The sequence below is a fragment of the Podarcis bocagei genome, assembly GCF_964188305.1.
Source record: "Podarcis bocagei genome assembly, chromosome: 4".
Taxonomy (NCBI): domain Eukaryota; kingdom Metazoa; phylum Chordata; class Lepidosauria; order Squamata; family Lacertidae; genus Podarcis; species Podarcis bocagei.
Genome location: NC_138128.1, coordinates 52,318,311 through 52,334,470, shown reverse-complemented (window position 1 = coordinate 52,334,470; position 16,160 = coordinate 52,318,311). Strand labels below are relative to the sequence as shown.

At 39.2% G+C, this 16,160-nt stretch overlaps 1 protein-coding gene across 2 annotated transcripts in view; it reads right to left on the bottom strand.

Moving 5' to 3' along the window:
• NHLRC2 (NHL repeat containing 2) overlaps window positions 1–16,147 on the bottom strand; it is a 30,617-nt gene extending 14,470 nt beyond the window's left edge. Inside the window, exons 1-5 of one of the 2 annotated variants that reach the window (XM_081192909.1) lie at window positions 15,943–16,147; window positions 13,375–13,527; window positions 5,762–6,217; window positions 5,040–5,161; window positions 3,286–3,415 (exon numbers count right to left, since the gene is read on the bottom strand). In XM_081192909.1, the coding sequence (XP_081049035.1) occupies window positions 3,286–3,415; window positions 5,040–5,161; window positions 5,762–6,217; window positions 13,375–13,527; window positions 15,943–16,108 (1,027 nt within the window). In that variant the 5' untranslated portion in view covers window positions 16,109–16,147. Of the gene's footprint in view, window positions 1–3,285; window positions 3,416–5,039; window positions 5,162–5,761; window positions 6,218–13,374; window positions 13,528–15,615; window positions 15,915–15,942 lie in introns of those variants that run through there. The other variant, XM_081192910.1, reaches the window with a different exon arrangement.
• Window positions 16,148–16,160: the final 13 nt, after the last annotated feature.

Below are 16,160 nucleotides of genomic sequence, written 5' to 3'. Positions count from 1 at the left end.
TCTGCAGGATACAAGTGCAGGGTGAAAATTATCTTACAGCAAAGTTCAGTTATTTACTTGCAAGCAGAGTGCATACAAATTATGATATTGCAATGAACCAGCCCTTTCTTAACTTTTCTGACAATATGAAGACAAACAAAACCAACACAAATATCTGTGATGAATTTAAATCATACTTCTACCTATGACAGGGATGGGGAGCCTTTTCGCACCTGAGGCTCACGTTCTCTTGTGGGCAACCTTCTGCATAACAGTGGTAGGAGGTGCAAGACACAAAAATTGGTTTATGTGACTCTTAACCTTGTACACTAGGTTACAGTCCAGCTACACAAAAGATCAGTGTTCCCCCTACCACCACCACACATCTCCATTGAAGCAAGCAAGAGACCCTATCACAGTTCAAGGACATCACAGTTCAATATTACAGCTGAGCAAAAGAACTCAAGGAGGCAAAATGCAACTCTCAGATATGCACAACAGGAAGAAAAATCATAATGATAAAAAGTCTTTCCAAAATAGCAAACTGTATACAGTATAGGGAAAAGAGATCAAATGGAGTACAGGTTACCACCACCACCATTTAAGCAGAACTCTTTCGTGCAGTTAAAGAGAGGTCAGGTATGCTTGACAATCCCTGGTCTAATACAGCTCTTTGCATAGAGTGTGCAACAGGCTCACTATCTCTCAATTTCAGCTCAATCTGATACCTGTCTCCTGCCACATACACTTCTAATACATAAATTATCAATGCCACTTAACAAAGCCATTAACAACTTGGAACCAATTTGCCTATGAGATCACCTTACCCCACATGAGCAAATTCTACCATTTCAATCAACATAATTTGTTCTACTACAAGTGCCACACCATACCTATTCCACATCTGCAAGAACTTGGTCATTTACTATGACAGCACCTACATTTCTGAACTCCCTACCTATTGATATCAAGCAGGAGCTTTCACCGAACACTTTTTGGTGCATGTTAAAAACATGTTTTGTTCAGACAAGCCTTCCCAGATGCTTAGGAAGTTGAGGTAATTTTAACATGTTTTAGTATTTTAACTTTTGTATGTTTTGAAGTACAGTTGTAATTTTATTGTTTTATCTTCTTGTAAAACCACAGAGCCTAGGGCTTGCCGATCAGAAGGTCGGCAGTTCGAATCCCCGTAACGGCATGAGCTCCCATTGCTTGGTCCCTGCTCCTGCCCACCTAGCAGTTCGAAAGCACATCAAAGTGCAAGTAGATAAATAGGTACTGCTCCGGCGGGAAGGTAAACGGCAATTCCGTGTGCTGCTCTGGTTCACCAAAAGCGGCTTAGTCATGCTGGCCACATGACCTGGAAGCTGTACGCTGGCTCCCTCGGCCAATAAAGCAAGATGAGCGCTGCAACCCCAGAGTCGGTCACGACTGGACCTAATGGTCAGGGGTCCCTTTCCCCCTTACCTTTAAATCACTTTGAGGTGGTTTTTTTTACACAATCATGCTGTGCATACATTTTAGAAAATAAATATTCACGTATATAGTTCATTAGGACTATATTCCTTGTTCCCTGCTAGTTTCAATATAGTTTACTTAAGACTATGTGTGCTAGCTGATGCTTTTATAAATAGATGTAACTGTGTACCAAAATGCATATATTTTGGAATCTATGTTATACATGCAGATCACAATGCCTGGGTCATAGCTGCCTTCTTTCTGAAAGGCACAGAGCTATCAAGAACATTTCACACTTCAGTCAAAAGTGCATTTAGCACCGCTTGCTTTCAGTGGCACTGAATAAAAATAGAAAAGAATGGTACAGAAAGCTGAAATGTACATGACCATTAATAAAGTGCTAAGACTCCAAAACTATGTATATAAAATTCTGTTCAAGAACTCTAAAGCAGTTAAATTTGCTACTTTAACAAAGCATGATAAAAAAGGGGACATAATTGAAAGTTTGAACAAATTGTTCAATGTTCAAACATCACACTCAACTTAATTTAACATGATGTGAACAAGCCACAGCAAACCTCAAGCTCATGCACACACAACTTGCTTTGTTCCTCCTGTGCACCTGGGAGGAATTTGGACCTCTCTTTCCTCCTTGCTTGCTTTTATGCTTGACTATCTGGGCTTTTGGCATTAGTGTAAAAAAAAAAGAAAAATCCCTTACAAAATAGACAGCTGGCATAGTTAACTGAATTTCACTTGTTATCTCCTTGGGTTAGTAGTCTCAAACAGATGGGGCAAAAGAGCAAATCTTGGGCATAGCCACTGTTATAAAGTAAAAACTCCTTATCTTTAGAAGTATTTCTTTTCTCACAAAATAGACTGAATGAATTCACTACATGTGCAAGAGAGTGAGCATGGCCCAGTACAGGGGAATACTTCCTGTTGTTATTAGACAGCAACAGCAGCTTTGCGAGAAATCAATATTGTGTGATTTCCACAATCAGGATCAGCAAGCCCTCCCATTGTGTGTCTGAGGTATAGACAAAAGACTATGGTACTTGATCAAATGCTTCTATAAAGATACCGTGTTGAAAGTGCGCTGTTCCACAAATGGACAACTTACAGGATCTGTACCAGTCACAATGGGAGTCAAGCAAGGGTGTATTCTAGCCCCGGCACTGTTCAACCTATATAAAAATTATATTGTCCAGTGACTAACATCTCCAGTGTATCATGCCCCTAAATTGGCTACAAAACCCATCTCAATTCTATTATATGCAGCTGATGCCATTTTTCTATCCCATACAAAAGTAGGCCTAAAAAGACTGATGATGGCATTGTCAGGATATTGCCTGAGAGTACAGCTGGTTGTGAATTACTAGAAAGCCAAAGTCATCATTTTCTCAAGAAACTACAGAGCCCATAGATGGCGCACGGATAACCAGCTAATTGAACAGGTCAAAGTTTTCAAATATCTTGGCCTCGTTTTCCAGTCTATGGGGTCATGGGGAGCAAACCAGAATGTGCAAAAAAAAAGCGCCCCAAAGCATCCCAAAATTCTGACATGCTTTTTCTACACAAAAGATGGTAAACATATACCATCAGTCCTGGAATTTTATATAACTGACTTTTTATTTCTATTCTTTGTATATTGTATTTTTTTTTATTGCTATAGCCAATGGCTGACGCAAATAAAGATTCATTCATTCTTTCTGAGCTTGCCTGGAGTCAAGTGTGTCTCTGTACACTCTTTAAATGACAGTACTCTCTTTAAATTAGTATTATGCCACATAACCACAGCAGCCACACTGTGTTACGACATCACATGACAGACATTCATTAAAATACCTGACGTTCCAAAGACTACATCCCATGGCGAACTAATAGGCTGTTCCTCCCCTCTGGCTCCTCCTTCCTTATCTGTGCCTTGTAATCCAACTCCTGCAACAGTGCTCACCATCTCTAACTGGAGGTCAATCTAGAATGAAATCAGAATAATTTTATTTGCTTTTTATGTTACAGTGGTGCCTCGCAAGACGAAATTAATTCGTTCCGCGAGTTTTGTCGTCTTGCGATTTTTTCCGTCTTGCGAAGCACGGTGTCGGGAAAGTTTTGGAAAAGCTTCAAAAATCACCAAAGTCTTTAAAAACCTCAAAAAAGGCTACCACACCGCGTTCTATGAGTTGCTCCTCGAAGTCAAGTCGCAACTGTATTAAAGGTGTTAAGAAAAAGGAAACAAACCTGCAAGACGTTTTCGTCTTGCGAAGCAAGCCCATAGGGAAATTCGTCTTGCGAAGCAGCTCAAAAAACAAAAAACCCTTTCGTCTAGCGAGTTTTTCGTCTTGCGAGGCATTCGTCTTGCGAGGTACCACTGTATTTACCAAGTGTGGAAAAAATATGCTACTCTCTATTGTCTTAATGTGTCTTTATCATATTTTATTGCTTTATAAATATTATAAAAAGCCTGGAGACTTTATTAAATTTTTTATTAAAAAAAGTCTAGTAAATCAAATCAATTGCCTTCCATGTTCTTCAGATTTGAAATACAGTATGATGGGTAGGTAGGGGAAGCTGATTAACTGAATTTGTCTTTTATAGTTCTTCACATGGATCTATCTTTAATTCTTAAAAATATTCTTGAAATATTACTAAAATGTTACTGGTCTTAAGAAAAAGGTAACGGATAAAGTAATGTATTCCCATAAAAATAATAATGGTGTTTATTAGTAAGAGAAATATTACGATGTCACTGAAAAGAACTTCTACAGGTTATTCAACATTCATAGGCCTAATCCACACTGTAAAATTATAATTGATTGAAACATGTACAAACAGTACATGATAACCTGGACAGAAATCAAAAGGTAAATACTAAAATCCTAATTTTACATAATTTAAGTTGTAAGCGGCCTGAATAGCAAGGAGGCATGGTAACAGTTTATATTATTATTATTATTATTATTATTATTATTATTATTATTATTATTATTATTACTACTACTACTACTACTACTACTACTACTATTATTATTATTATTGGAGATTTAGGCCACAAACTTTGACTTGGAGATCTTATGTCCTCTTGCTCATAGCACACTCCAATTCAAAATGATGTGGGCCAAACTATAATGTGCATATTCATTTGTGAGGTGTATATATGGTCTCATGTGAGGAGCCTGGCATTCAAGTGAGCTGAATGAGATAACCAGTTTCATCCCAGCCCTATAATTCCATTGCTCTGCTGAGTAATGATAGTCTCTTGCTTATATTCCTAGATATTTCCTAGAGGGAAGGGAGACAAAACACATGGTTTTGTAGAGCCAAAATGCAATTATTTAAAAATGGAACTGAGAAATCATGGCACACAGCATTATTGCATTCCATTCTCTTTAGGAAAGCATTAAACTGTTGTACCTAATAACTTGCCTTAAAAGCATATGTGAAAAGGAAAACAAGTCTGTTCCAAATACTTTGGAAACATGTTTATAAATATTAGACAAGATTCTACTTTCAGATACATTGCATAGTTACTTTCACATCCATTTTACCATAAGAGAATTTGGCCATTCTCCTATAATTTTTTTCTAGCTAGGAAAGTTTACCTTCCTAATCAGATGGTTTTCTGTATCTGCTACATAAATAATATTGTTCTTTATAGCCACTCCCTGTGGAGAACTGAATAATGCTTCTGAAAATGTCCCATCTTTTCTTCCACTGTTTGGTCCTGAAAAGAAAACAAAACAAAACAAAAAAAGAATTAGAATTTGCATCAAAAGATTAACCGTACGTAAGCGTAAAAGCTGATAGAGTTCAGGAGCAAACCTTTACCCAATTTTAGAAGTCAACCTAAAATTAGAGAGCCCTGCATTGTTTAATTATTTAAGAGTTTGTCATTTATCTTCTTCAAGGAAAATGTATATTATTGTAAAAGAATATTCATATTTAAAATGTACTTGTGCAAATGGTCTTGAAATATGATTTGTACACTTTCCAAATAATATTTTGTAGGCAATACAATAAAAACAAACCAGCTGCAATTACAAGGATTTTCTTTACAGCAAAACCTCAAGTTTCAACTTTTGCAAGGCATTACACAGCTGTAAAAACAGAATTAAAAGCATTTACCGTACCTAGTCGGAAGCTCAGAGCAAGTAACAATTCACTTGTGGCAGACAACTTGCTACACTCTGCACAGAAAACAGTTTTTAAGAAAACTTTTACTAGTACAGTACTAGAAAGGATACCAGCAGCACAGAATTCAAGATCTGCCATGACAGCATAAAAGCTAATATGAAAGGCTTTCCTACATTTAAGTTCTCCTCACCTCCAACAGTGTGCAGAATTTGACCGTTTTTCCTGACAACCACAATCCTGTGATGTCCAGTATCTGCTATTACCAATCTGTCCCCAGAGTTGTCCACTGTAATTTTGCCGGGAAAGAGCAAAGGCGAAGGTGGCAAATAGTCTCTATAGAGCTGTGCTCTAATTTTATTAGCATTGATCTGTCCTTGTTCTCTATAATACTTTAGGGCTATGGATGTAAATAGAAATAATTTGTCCTTGTGTCCTTCACCAACCAGAGTGAACAGCATATTCCCACGAGGTCCAACAATGATCAAGGTTGGCCAGCAGGATACTTCTAGCTCATGCCAAAGAGTTGCATCAGCATCATTTACCACGGGATGAGTGATGTTGTATCTAAGGACAGCACTTTTGATGTTATCCAGAACCTTTTCATTTGGAAATTTTGCTGAATGGACACCAACCACAAGGAGACCATCTGAAAGCACAGATAAAACACACACACATATTAAATGCTACTTAAAGGCAATAAAAAAAAGATTTAAATAAAGTGCAGATAAGGCTGGATCAAAGGCAAGTTCCCTAAATGGTTATATGGAACTCTAGACTAGATCATTTTGTAGTTATTCGGCATATGGGGGAGGGGGGACAGTTCAGAAGCTCAGGTTTTAATCCTCACAGTAGGACTGAGTTCCACTGAACATTATGGAATTTAGTTTAGAGTAGATATGCACAACATTTCACTGTTAGTATTAGGAGAAAGAATTTGCTTTGTACATCTATGACCACAAGGAAGAACATATCAAAGATCCCAACTGAATGAGAAAAAGGGCCATTAATTAAATGAAACCATCAGCTATGGGAGAAGGGGTAAAGAAGGGAATCAAGAATAGGTTTGCAGGAATTGAGCAATCAAAAAAGCATTTGTAACACAATAGTTGAAACTTCCACACAGAAATGGGCACAACCACAACGTATGCGGGCCTTGAAACCCAGAACTGGCTTAGTAAGGGATTTAAAATTAGGAACAAAAATTAAGTGAGCTATATTTGCATCCTTCTCCTTATAAAAAAAATACTGGCTACATTCTCATCCCAAACTGCAATCACAAAAGAGCTTGCAGCAGCCTCCCTTTCTCTGATTTTTTTAACTCCATTGGCTACAGCTCCTGGTTCGCTGGTGCACACAATATGCTAAGACAAACCTTTGCTCAGCACATGGAGCAAAAGAGACAGAAAAAGGGCTTTGTGTCATACTTGCATGAAGATGAAAGCCCATAGGCTTGGATGTGGAGGATGTTTATCTGCAATCATAGAGGGCCTATTATAATGTTTAGTGCTACTGCAATCCAGGCCTGATGGTCAGTCATTTGTCAACAGTTCACATCAATCTTAGAGAACATTCAGCCTTCAATGACCAGAGCAAGCATCAAAACAACATTGTAAAGTTTTTCCTAGTTCGATTGCAGGTATGTTACTACCTCCTCACAATGCCAACATTCCTGGAATTGAGTTTTCCAGAGAGTCACGCTTGTAGTTCTAAAATTCAGTTATCATTATCTGGTTTCATTACTTTTTAAATATATTTATAAATGTAAATATATCACTGAAACCTTGCCAAGCAAACCTAGCATAGAAACAAGCCCAAATTAACATTCTGCATTAAATGTTTCACATATGAATAAATGTTGCATATAATTAACCAGTAATCCGTGAAGCTACTCATCTCTCTAGGAACAGGAACTACTCCACACCAACCTCAATCTACATTTCACCAAAGTGGTTTTTTTTAGCTATGGTTTTATGCTTTGCTAAAATATAGATGCTGATTTCAAAAACAAAAGCTGTTAGCTGCTTTGGAGACTGTAGAAGGAAAGGCAGGGTATAAATATTTTAAATAAATAATGTTGATAAAAACCTATGTTCTCAAGCATTTAAGATAAAATATGAAAAAAGCAATAAACTACACCAGAAAAGTTTCATGTAACTACTCTTTCTACTTTTATAATGTTTTTATATCTATTGACACCTATCAAAAGATATACAAAAGTTCATACCCAATACAAAGTATATTTTTATAATTACCAAAGCAAAAAGAAGAGAGAAAAAAGATGAAAAAAACTTCCGATTCTCTGTCAGTCAGCTAAATATAGTAACTTGTTCAAAGTACAGTGGTACCTCGGGCTACATACACTTCAGGTTACAGACTTCACTAACCCAGAAATATTACCTTGGGTTAAGAACTTTGCTTCAGCATGAGAACAAAAATTATGCAGCGCAGCGGTAGCAGGAAGCCGCATTAGCTAAAGTGGTGCTTCAGGTTAAGAACGGTTTCAGGTTAAGAACGGACCTCCGGAACAAATTAAGTACATAACCCGAGGTACCGCTGTATTCACTCAGTAAAATCTAACTATTCTATTTTCTATAAGCCAATACACATCTTCCAAGGACCATTTGTGTGTCAGCTGTACACCAGTATCTAACGCTCGTTATTTTATCATGTCTTAATGCCCCATGAACTGCTTTCCTAAGGAACTAAACTGACAGTGTGGAATTATGATATGCTGATACTTTTGTGAAATTTCCCATTCTTAAAATACATGCCAATATAAACTCATTACAGGGTGAATAAAAACCAGTAACAAAATATTCCATCTGTCTCCTGCAGAACCAAGTAGACTGCAAGAGTAGGGAAGCCTCCTAATCATTAGGCTGCTGGAGAAGGAATGAAGCTCTTAATACCTCCTCTGGTAAACTAGTAACTTGTAGGTTTATTTGCAAGGCTGTGCTTGGCACAGTAATTAATTACAGAATTCTAGGACTCGGAGTGTAAGGGAATGCCTAATCCCAGGAATGGGACTTGGTTGTAGTTAATCAGTGTTGAGGAAAAGGCTCTTAGCACATTTTTATAGAAATCACATGTCTACTTTGCTGAGCCCTGACATTAAACACAGGTTCTAACTCATTATATGCAGAAATTTAGGCTGCAATACTAACCCCACTTATACCTGGGAGTATGCCCCAATGAATGTAGTAGGACTTCTATGTGAATAGACATGGTTAGGATTGAATTGTTACTTTTATAAAAAAAATTACTGTCCAATCAACTGTGGCATCATCAGTCTTAAATTACTCTAACAGCTTAAACATGATAGCAACCTTGAACTCATTTCATAAGTATTGAAAAATGGTATGAAAAAACTGGCACTGTTAAACGTTAATGAGCAAACATACCACTAGGTAAAGAGACCCCTGACCGTTAGGTCCAGTCACGGATGACTCCGGGATTGCGGCGCTCATCTCTCTTTACTGGCCGAGGGAGCCAGTGTACAGCTTGTATCCGGGTCATGTGGCCAGCATGACTAAGCTGCTTCTGGCAAAACCAGAGCAGTGCACGGAAACGCCGTTTACTTTCCCGCCGGAGCGGTACCTATTTATCTACTTGCACTTCGTGCTTTTGAACTGCTAGGTTGGCAGGAGCAGGGACCGAGCAACGGGAGCTCACCCCGCCGCAGGGATTTGAACAGCCAACCTTCTGATCAGCAAGCCCTAGGCTCTGTGGTTTAACCCACAGCGCCACCCGAGTCCCTAATATACCACTAGTAATGTCTTATCAGTGAATAGTGATGCAAATTTAAGAAGGAGAAAAAAAACACTTCCACCCAGCCCTCCATCTGCAAGCAAATGATATCAATGTTTCAAAGATTTAACCAATCTGCCCTTCCCTTCCCAAAAGAAAAATAATTATTTCAACATTCTAATGACAGCTAATTTATAAAAAAATAGTTATATCACCCTTCCAGCGCCTTAAAACAGAAATTCTCACAAGAATTTCCCCTACCCTTCTGTTATGTAGTGTTGACAGAACATTACCATAAATAAGATTCTAGCAGTCTGCTCTGTTAACAGACAGTACCCTGTGGAAGGTGATAGCTATCTAATTTCAAGGCCTCTTCCCACACATAAGATAAACAATTCCAACTCTTCAAACTGCACTGCATTTAATTACATACCAAGTGGAACAGAGAACTTTAATTTCTTATTGATATTGAATTCAACTGCACCCCTTTTGCTTTCAATAGGGTCTGAAATAGGATAGCAAAACATTTCCATCTTGGATGTAGTCCAGCACTCTTTCATCCAAGCTTGGAACCAATTTTTAAATTCTGAGCTAGGGATTTAGTAAGAATAAGTGCATGATATAATCCTTACAAAACCTGGCAGCTTGTTGTCAGGCTCTGAAGACATGCTCATGACTTCAGGACAAGTTCTGCAATGGAGAGTCTAAATACCATTGCTCTGTCTCTGGAATAAAAAATGGAACCGAAAATGAGATACAGATTTAGTGTGCAGACTAGAGTTCCCAGATCTCTACTATTCCTTCCTGTTCTACTACCTAGACCTGGTGATATGGCAGATGAATACAACTTGGCCTGCACTCACAAGCAAGATGTATCTTAATAATTGTTTTGTCTCCTGATTATAAAGTATGCAAAAGCTATAGTCCTATGCACACTGAAGTCCTTAGTGCTGATTATGCATGCATGGGATCAGTTTTTTAAAAAAAGGAATAGACAACATGTCCATGAAAGCTTTAACAGAAAAGGAAAGGATACCAAACTACAAAATCTCTACAGATCAGATATATAACTGTAGCAGTATGTAGTGCCACTTCAAACATTAACAGAAAGGCTGCTGTTCGAGCACAACATTCACTCTGTATCATGGTTAAAATATTCATGCAAGAAAACATGCAGAAAACATTGTGCAAAGAGCTTGTTCAATGGTAGTTTCTGAGTAGTGTGCTTGCCAAATGCTTTCACAGACCTTCTCTTCACATAATACAGTAGTCAAAGCAGAAATGCACACCAGCACCTTGATCCTAGCACTTCAAACTTGCGTTTCATTTATTTAATTCCAGATCAAACATCAGTCTCAGTAATTTAGGGAAAAAGTAATTCTGATTTGAGAACACTTATATCAACATATATGCTCTAGTTGAGATTCCTGCATTGCGGAGGGTTGGTCTAGATGACTATTGGGGTCCTTTCCAAATATATCAAATGTAAAATTCTACTTTGTGAGGATGCAGTTGGATTCAATCTGCACTGCAAAGATTACACAATAGCAGCAAACTGGCCTTCTACCAAAGTATTTCTGTCAAGAAGCACTTCCTCATACAACAATCCAACAGGCCATTTCTAAACTGTTGATGTGAAATGAATGTGCATTAGGGCTTAAAATAACCTTGTGAATGCCACACTGGATGCAGAAATAGCACTAGCAATGATAAGAGCAAGAACATATCTGATAAACATGCTAACTGGCAACAATTCATGTTCTAAAATACACCTAAAAAATTCCAGATGTACATGTTAATTAAAAAAATGTGATGACCTTGACAATGTCATATAACAACTCATTGGGTTTACGATCTCCTATCACGTAAATATAATAATGGACTTTTGTTTTAAAACAGCTACTTACAAGAGAATATCTGTAGCACAATAATATAAAATATGTACATCAGAATAGCAAGAGCTTATGCTAGAATTCTAAAATTAAGATATGTATTCCAGAAAAAAATGATAAATTTTAATTTTGCAAACTAGAAATTTGTACTTATAGTTTGCTTAAGTAAGACATTAAGGTTCATACAACATGCCTATTATATACTACGCAGTAACAATTTCACACTTAAATATATTGGGTTGTATTTAACATAGCACTCAGGGGATAATTCTGTCAGTGTGAGAATGTTTTCTTCTCCAAATCAACAATAGAATTTGTTGACTAGAAATGTAGCAAGCTACTGGGTCTTTATGTCCAAAATGGAGAGCTCTGGTTTAATAACTAGGAAGAAACCATGAAGGAAGATTCTAGCCCATTTTCGTGGTTTGTTAAGCAATATATATCAAGCTAGCATACCTCAGTTTGCACATAACAGGAAACTTTCACTTAATACAATCCAGGATATTCATGCTGAAGTCAGGACACAATGGGAGGGGGGCAAAGGAGGAGAGCTTGGCTACAACACTTCTTCCTGGCTTCACAAACTATGTTTTATGAAGAAACTAGGTCATTCTCAGTAAAGTGCAGTTGGGATTCCAGTAAACTGTACCCAAGAACGTACATTAATGTGTGTACCTAGAATCCTTCCTATGGAACATTGTCTAAGATGCTCTATATGTCAACCTTAAGAACCTGAATGCAAAATTGCAAATTGTAGACGGAATCAAGATTTCTAATCTATCAGTCACAATCTCAGCCCGTTGGCTGCAAATCAAGCAGTGCTGTTACAAACCCTTTGACAACCAGATCAGGCTTACAGAACAGGTGGCACCCCAGATGCTGTTAAGATTCCAACACCATCATTCCCAGCCCAGCAGGGCACATCAAGCAAGTTCAAAGGTTCTACTTCCCTGCAGTGGACTATGCTTCCCCACCTATGTGCAGTGCCAGAATATGCTTACTTATTGGGGTAAAACCAGTCAAAGCATAGGTTGATGATCACTAAATGGAAGATCATCAAGTAAAAAGGAACAATGTACAGTGGTACTTCAGGATGCAAACAGGATCCGTTCTGGAGTCCCGTTCGCATCTTGAAGTAAACGTAACACACAACTGTGTGTCTGCGCGGGTCGCGTTTTGCCGTTTCCGCGCATGCGCGGGTCGTCATTTTGACCATCTGCGTATGCATGAGCGGCGAAACCCAGAAGTAACGTGCTCTGTTACTTCCGGGTCATCGTGGAGCACAACCCAAAAATACTTATCCTGAAGCGTATTTATCCCGAGGTATGACTGTAGCCTCTTTAAATTATTTACAGTGCAGTCTTATGTATGTGAGTGCCAATGATTTCAGTAGGGTTTAGGTTGCAATCCAACCCCACCACAGCTGTCAACGTTTTCCTTTTTTTAAGGCAAATTCCCTTATTCCAAATAGGATTCCTCGCAAGAAAAGGGAAAAGTTGACAGCTATGAACCCCACTCCCCACTCCCTGACAGTGGGGCTTTGCAGAGGAGCAGAGAAACCATGGCATCTGCAGCCTGGTCATTCACAACAGCTACTGCAGAAGGAAGCAAGTATAATTGGGCTTGATTCCTTAGCCAGCTCTGGTTTGGACTCAATGCTGATGCAAGTGAGACTGTTTTGAGATCCAGTGGATCTGAGATTGGCTCACCCTGCCTCTGGAATGCCCCATTTAAATGTTTTATGCTGATCCTCACCAGCGGGCCAACTGCCTGCCCATTTGGTAGGTGGTAGGAGGAGATTGGCACCTACAGAGTGACATAAGTTTGTTTTTAATTGCTCTGCTATTCCCTAATAAGCACGCATACGATTGCATCCAAAATTCAAACAGGAAGGAACAGAGCCAAAGGTTCTGGAGACTCCAGGGTATTTGTGATCAGATCAGCTTTTTCATTACAAAATTTTAAAAATGTTTCTTCTATAATGACAAATATACAGCAGGACATTACTTGGAACAGGATAGCAGAATACATGAAAATACATTCATTAAAAGAAAGTGTTTAAATTAATTTTTGACAATGCCTATGAGAGCTACTGAATTTATTCAGATCAAATGCTATAAAAGATTTACAGGGTCATCCAGAAAAAAATAAGACTTGTTGATACCTTTCACAGAGTACTTCTGCTCTAACTCATGGAGATCAGGCAGTATGTGAATACAATTGATGCAACAGTAAGTGAAGAAATCTAACACCACCACTTTGCCACAAAGGTCTTTGTACAGAGACAGTGATTCTTCTGTATTCAGCCATTGTAAATCTGAAATCAGAGGGCAAATAACTCCATTAATTTCAAGAAGCAAAAGTGCAAGGAACTATGCAAATTCAAAAATAGCAGATGACTACTGCTACATTCAAATTAAAAAGAAAACTTTTCATACATACATCTACTTAATATTTCATAATCTGTATTTTTTCAGGACTCCCAAGATAACCAACCTAACATAAAACTGGAAAACTACCCTATTTCACATTCAGGCATGCTAACTTTCAAAAACAAACAGCCACACGTCCAAAAGTACCGTATTTTTCATGTTGTTAAAGAATCTTTTTGACAACAAAATAATATTATTCAATTTTGATGTTGACATATATGATATATAACCATACACTAACTTGAAGTGGAGCTAATTCTTAAGCATCCACTTTCATAACTGGCAATTTTAACTCATAAGGAAAAGTAGTTGGCAGTTACTATTCTTTGCAAGGTGAAATAATAGTGGTCGGTTGGATTTTTTTACCCATCTTTCTTGTGGAATACTTCTCTCTCTATATATATACAATTAAGCACAGTTAGTTGGCATTATTACTTTGTTGAAATAACAGGTAATCTGTAGTTTGAACCAATAAATTAGTGGGATGTAATACCAGTGTCGAAGTCTGAAACAATGAGAACAACTTGCATCTGCTACTTATCCAACCACCACATTGTAGTGCCCGCCTAGCCTCACTTCAATGAGTTCCACTGGTGGTAGCTTTCACCTGTCATATGGGTGGATGCACTGGGGTGATCCTCACTGGTGGTGCTAACCTACCAGCAGAGGCGGGCAGGACTGTGTGCAGGGACACTTCAACCAGACCAGAGACTGAGTTTGGGCTTTCAAATTTCAGTGGTCCTTTGCGACACCAAAATCTCTTCCTCCCCTCCCCCCCACATCATCATTGTTGCAGTATACCCACTTGGCTCAGTCTCCAGTGTGGATGAATTGGCTTCACTCCCCTAAATCCACCTTTGTCCAAACCCCCTCCAACACAGATGTGAGGGTTGGGATTGCACTGCTTCTTCTGAAAAGACACATATTGCATTTCAACTGTGCATGGGGCAGAACTCTGCATGCAGAAAGGTAGTACGTTTCCAAGCACAATTCAAAGTGTTGGTGCTGACCTTTAAAGCCCTAAACGGCCTTGGTCCAGTATATCTGAAGGAGCGTCTCCACCCCCATCGTTCTACCCGGACACTGAGGTCCAGCACCGAGGGCCTTCTGGCGGTTCCCTCACTGCGAAAAGCCAAGTTACAGGAACCAGGCAGAGGGCCTTCTCGGTAGTGGCACCCGCCCTGTGAAACGCCCTCCCATCAGATGTCAAAGAGAACAACAACTACCAGGCTTTTAGAAGACATCTGAAGGCAGCCCTGTTTCGGGAAGCTTTTAATGTTTGATGTATTATAGTATTTTAATATTCTTTTGGAAGCCGCCTAGAGTGGCTGGGGAGGCCCAGCCAGATGGGTGGGGTATAAATAAATTATTATTATTATTATTATTATTATAGTCATTGCTTTTTATAGAATCATAGAATTGGAAGGGACCCTGAGGATCATCTAGTCCAACACCCTACAATGCAGCTGTCCCATACAGGGATCGAACCTGCAACCATTGTCTTATCAGCACCATGCTCTAGTCTAACCAACTGAGCTATCTGATCTCAGGCATCGGGCAGCCAAATATCCAATGATTCGGAGTAAGTACAAGTTAAAAAATAACTTTGGAGTAAACATGAATGGAGTTGCAGCTTTGTTTCCCAAGATAGTGAACAAATACAACATAATTACTGCCCCTGGATCTAAGCATCAGATACTGAGATTACAGTTCCCACTTGTACCTTATGTATTTGCTGAAAGGGTGGAGGAAAAGGGAGTTGTCAACACTGATACTATTATTTTTAATCTGGAATGTGTTGCTTAACATTGCTTGCGACCAAAGAAAGAGTTTAAAGTGAATGTGATGGGGGCCAGGACCATCCGTTTAATTCTGGATTATTTTTTAAAGATGTAAGAGAGACCCAGAATGATTTTGCAGGTGCAACTCTTTTCCACTTCTGCATGCAACTCTCTTTTCTATGTAGCTATTACCAATGCAGGTGCCTGTGTCCCCTTTCATTTCTGAAGAGAGGATAAAAACTGGTGTATATACAGGGGGTTGGCGGCGGGGAGAAGAATGCAAAAGAGTTCTCTTAAGTTTCAAGATTGCAAAAACCCATTGCATTAAAAAAAAATCCATTGCAAGCGTCGTTTGCAATATCTAGTTTCCAGCACCCAGAAAGAAAGAGACGATGAGCGGAAAGGGACGACAGGAGGAACACCAATTCGCGCTGCGAGAGCTTGAGGATGCGCGGAAAGGCGGCGTCTCAGCGCTGGGCTTTTGGCGGAGGTCCTTCTCGCCCAATCCTCAAAGCTCACCTGCTCCGAACTCGGGGACTTTCAAATCCTGCTCCCAGGTGTCCACCTTCCGCAGGTGCTGATATACCAGGTTCTCCTTCTCCTGAGCCGCCGTCGCTTCCTCCAGCGCGCAGTCCAGCTGGCTCTGCGCGGGCAGAAGGCCGGCCAAGCCCCCGCCGGCCGCCATCTTGCCCCTCTAACTCCCTCCCGGAGAGAAAGAACTCTGAGAGGAGGACGCT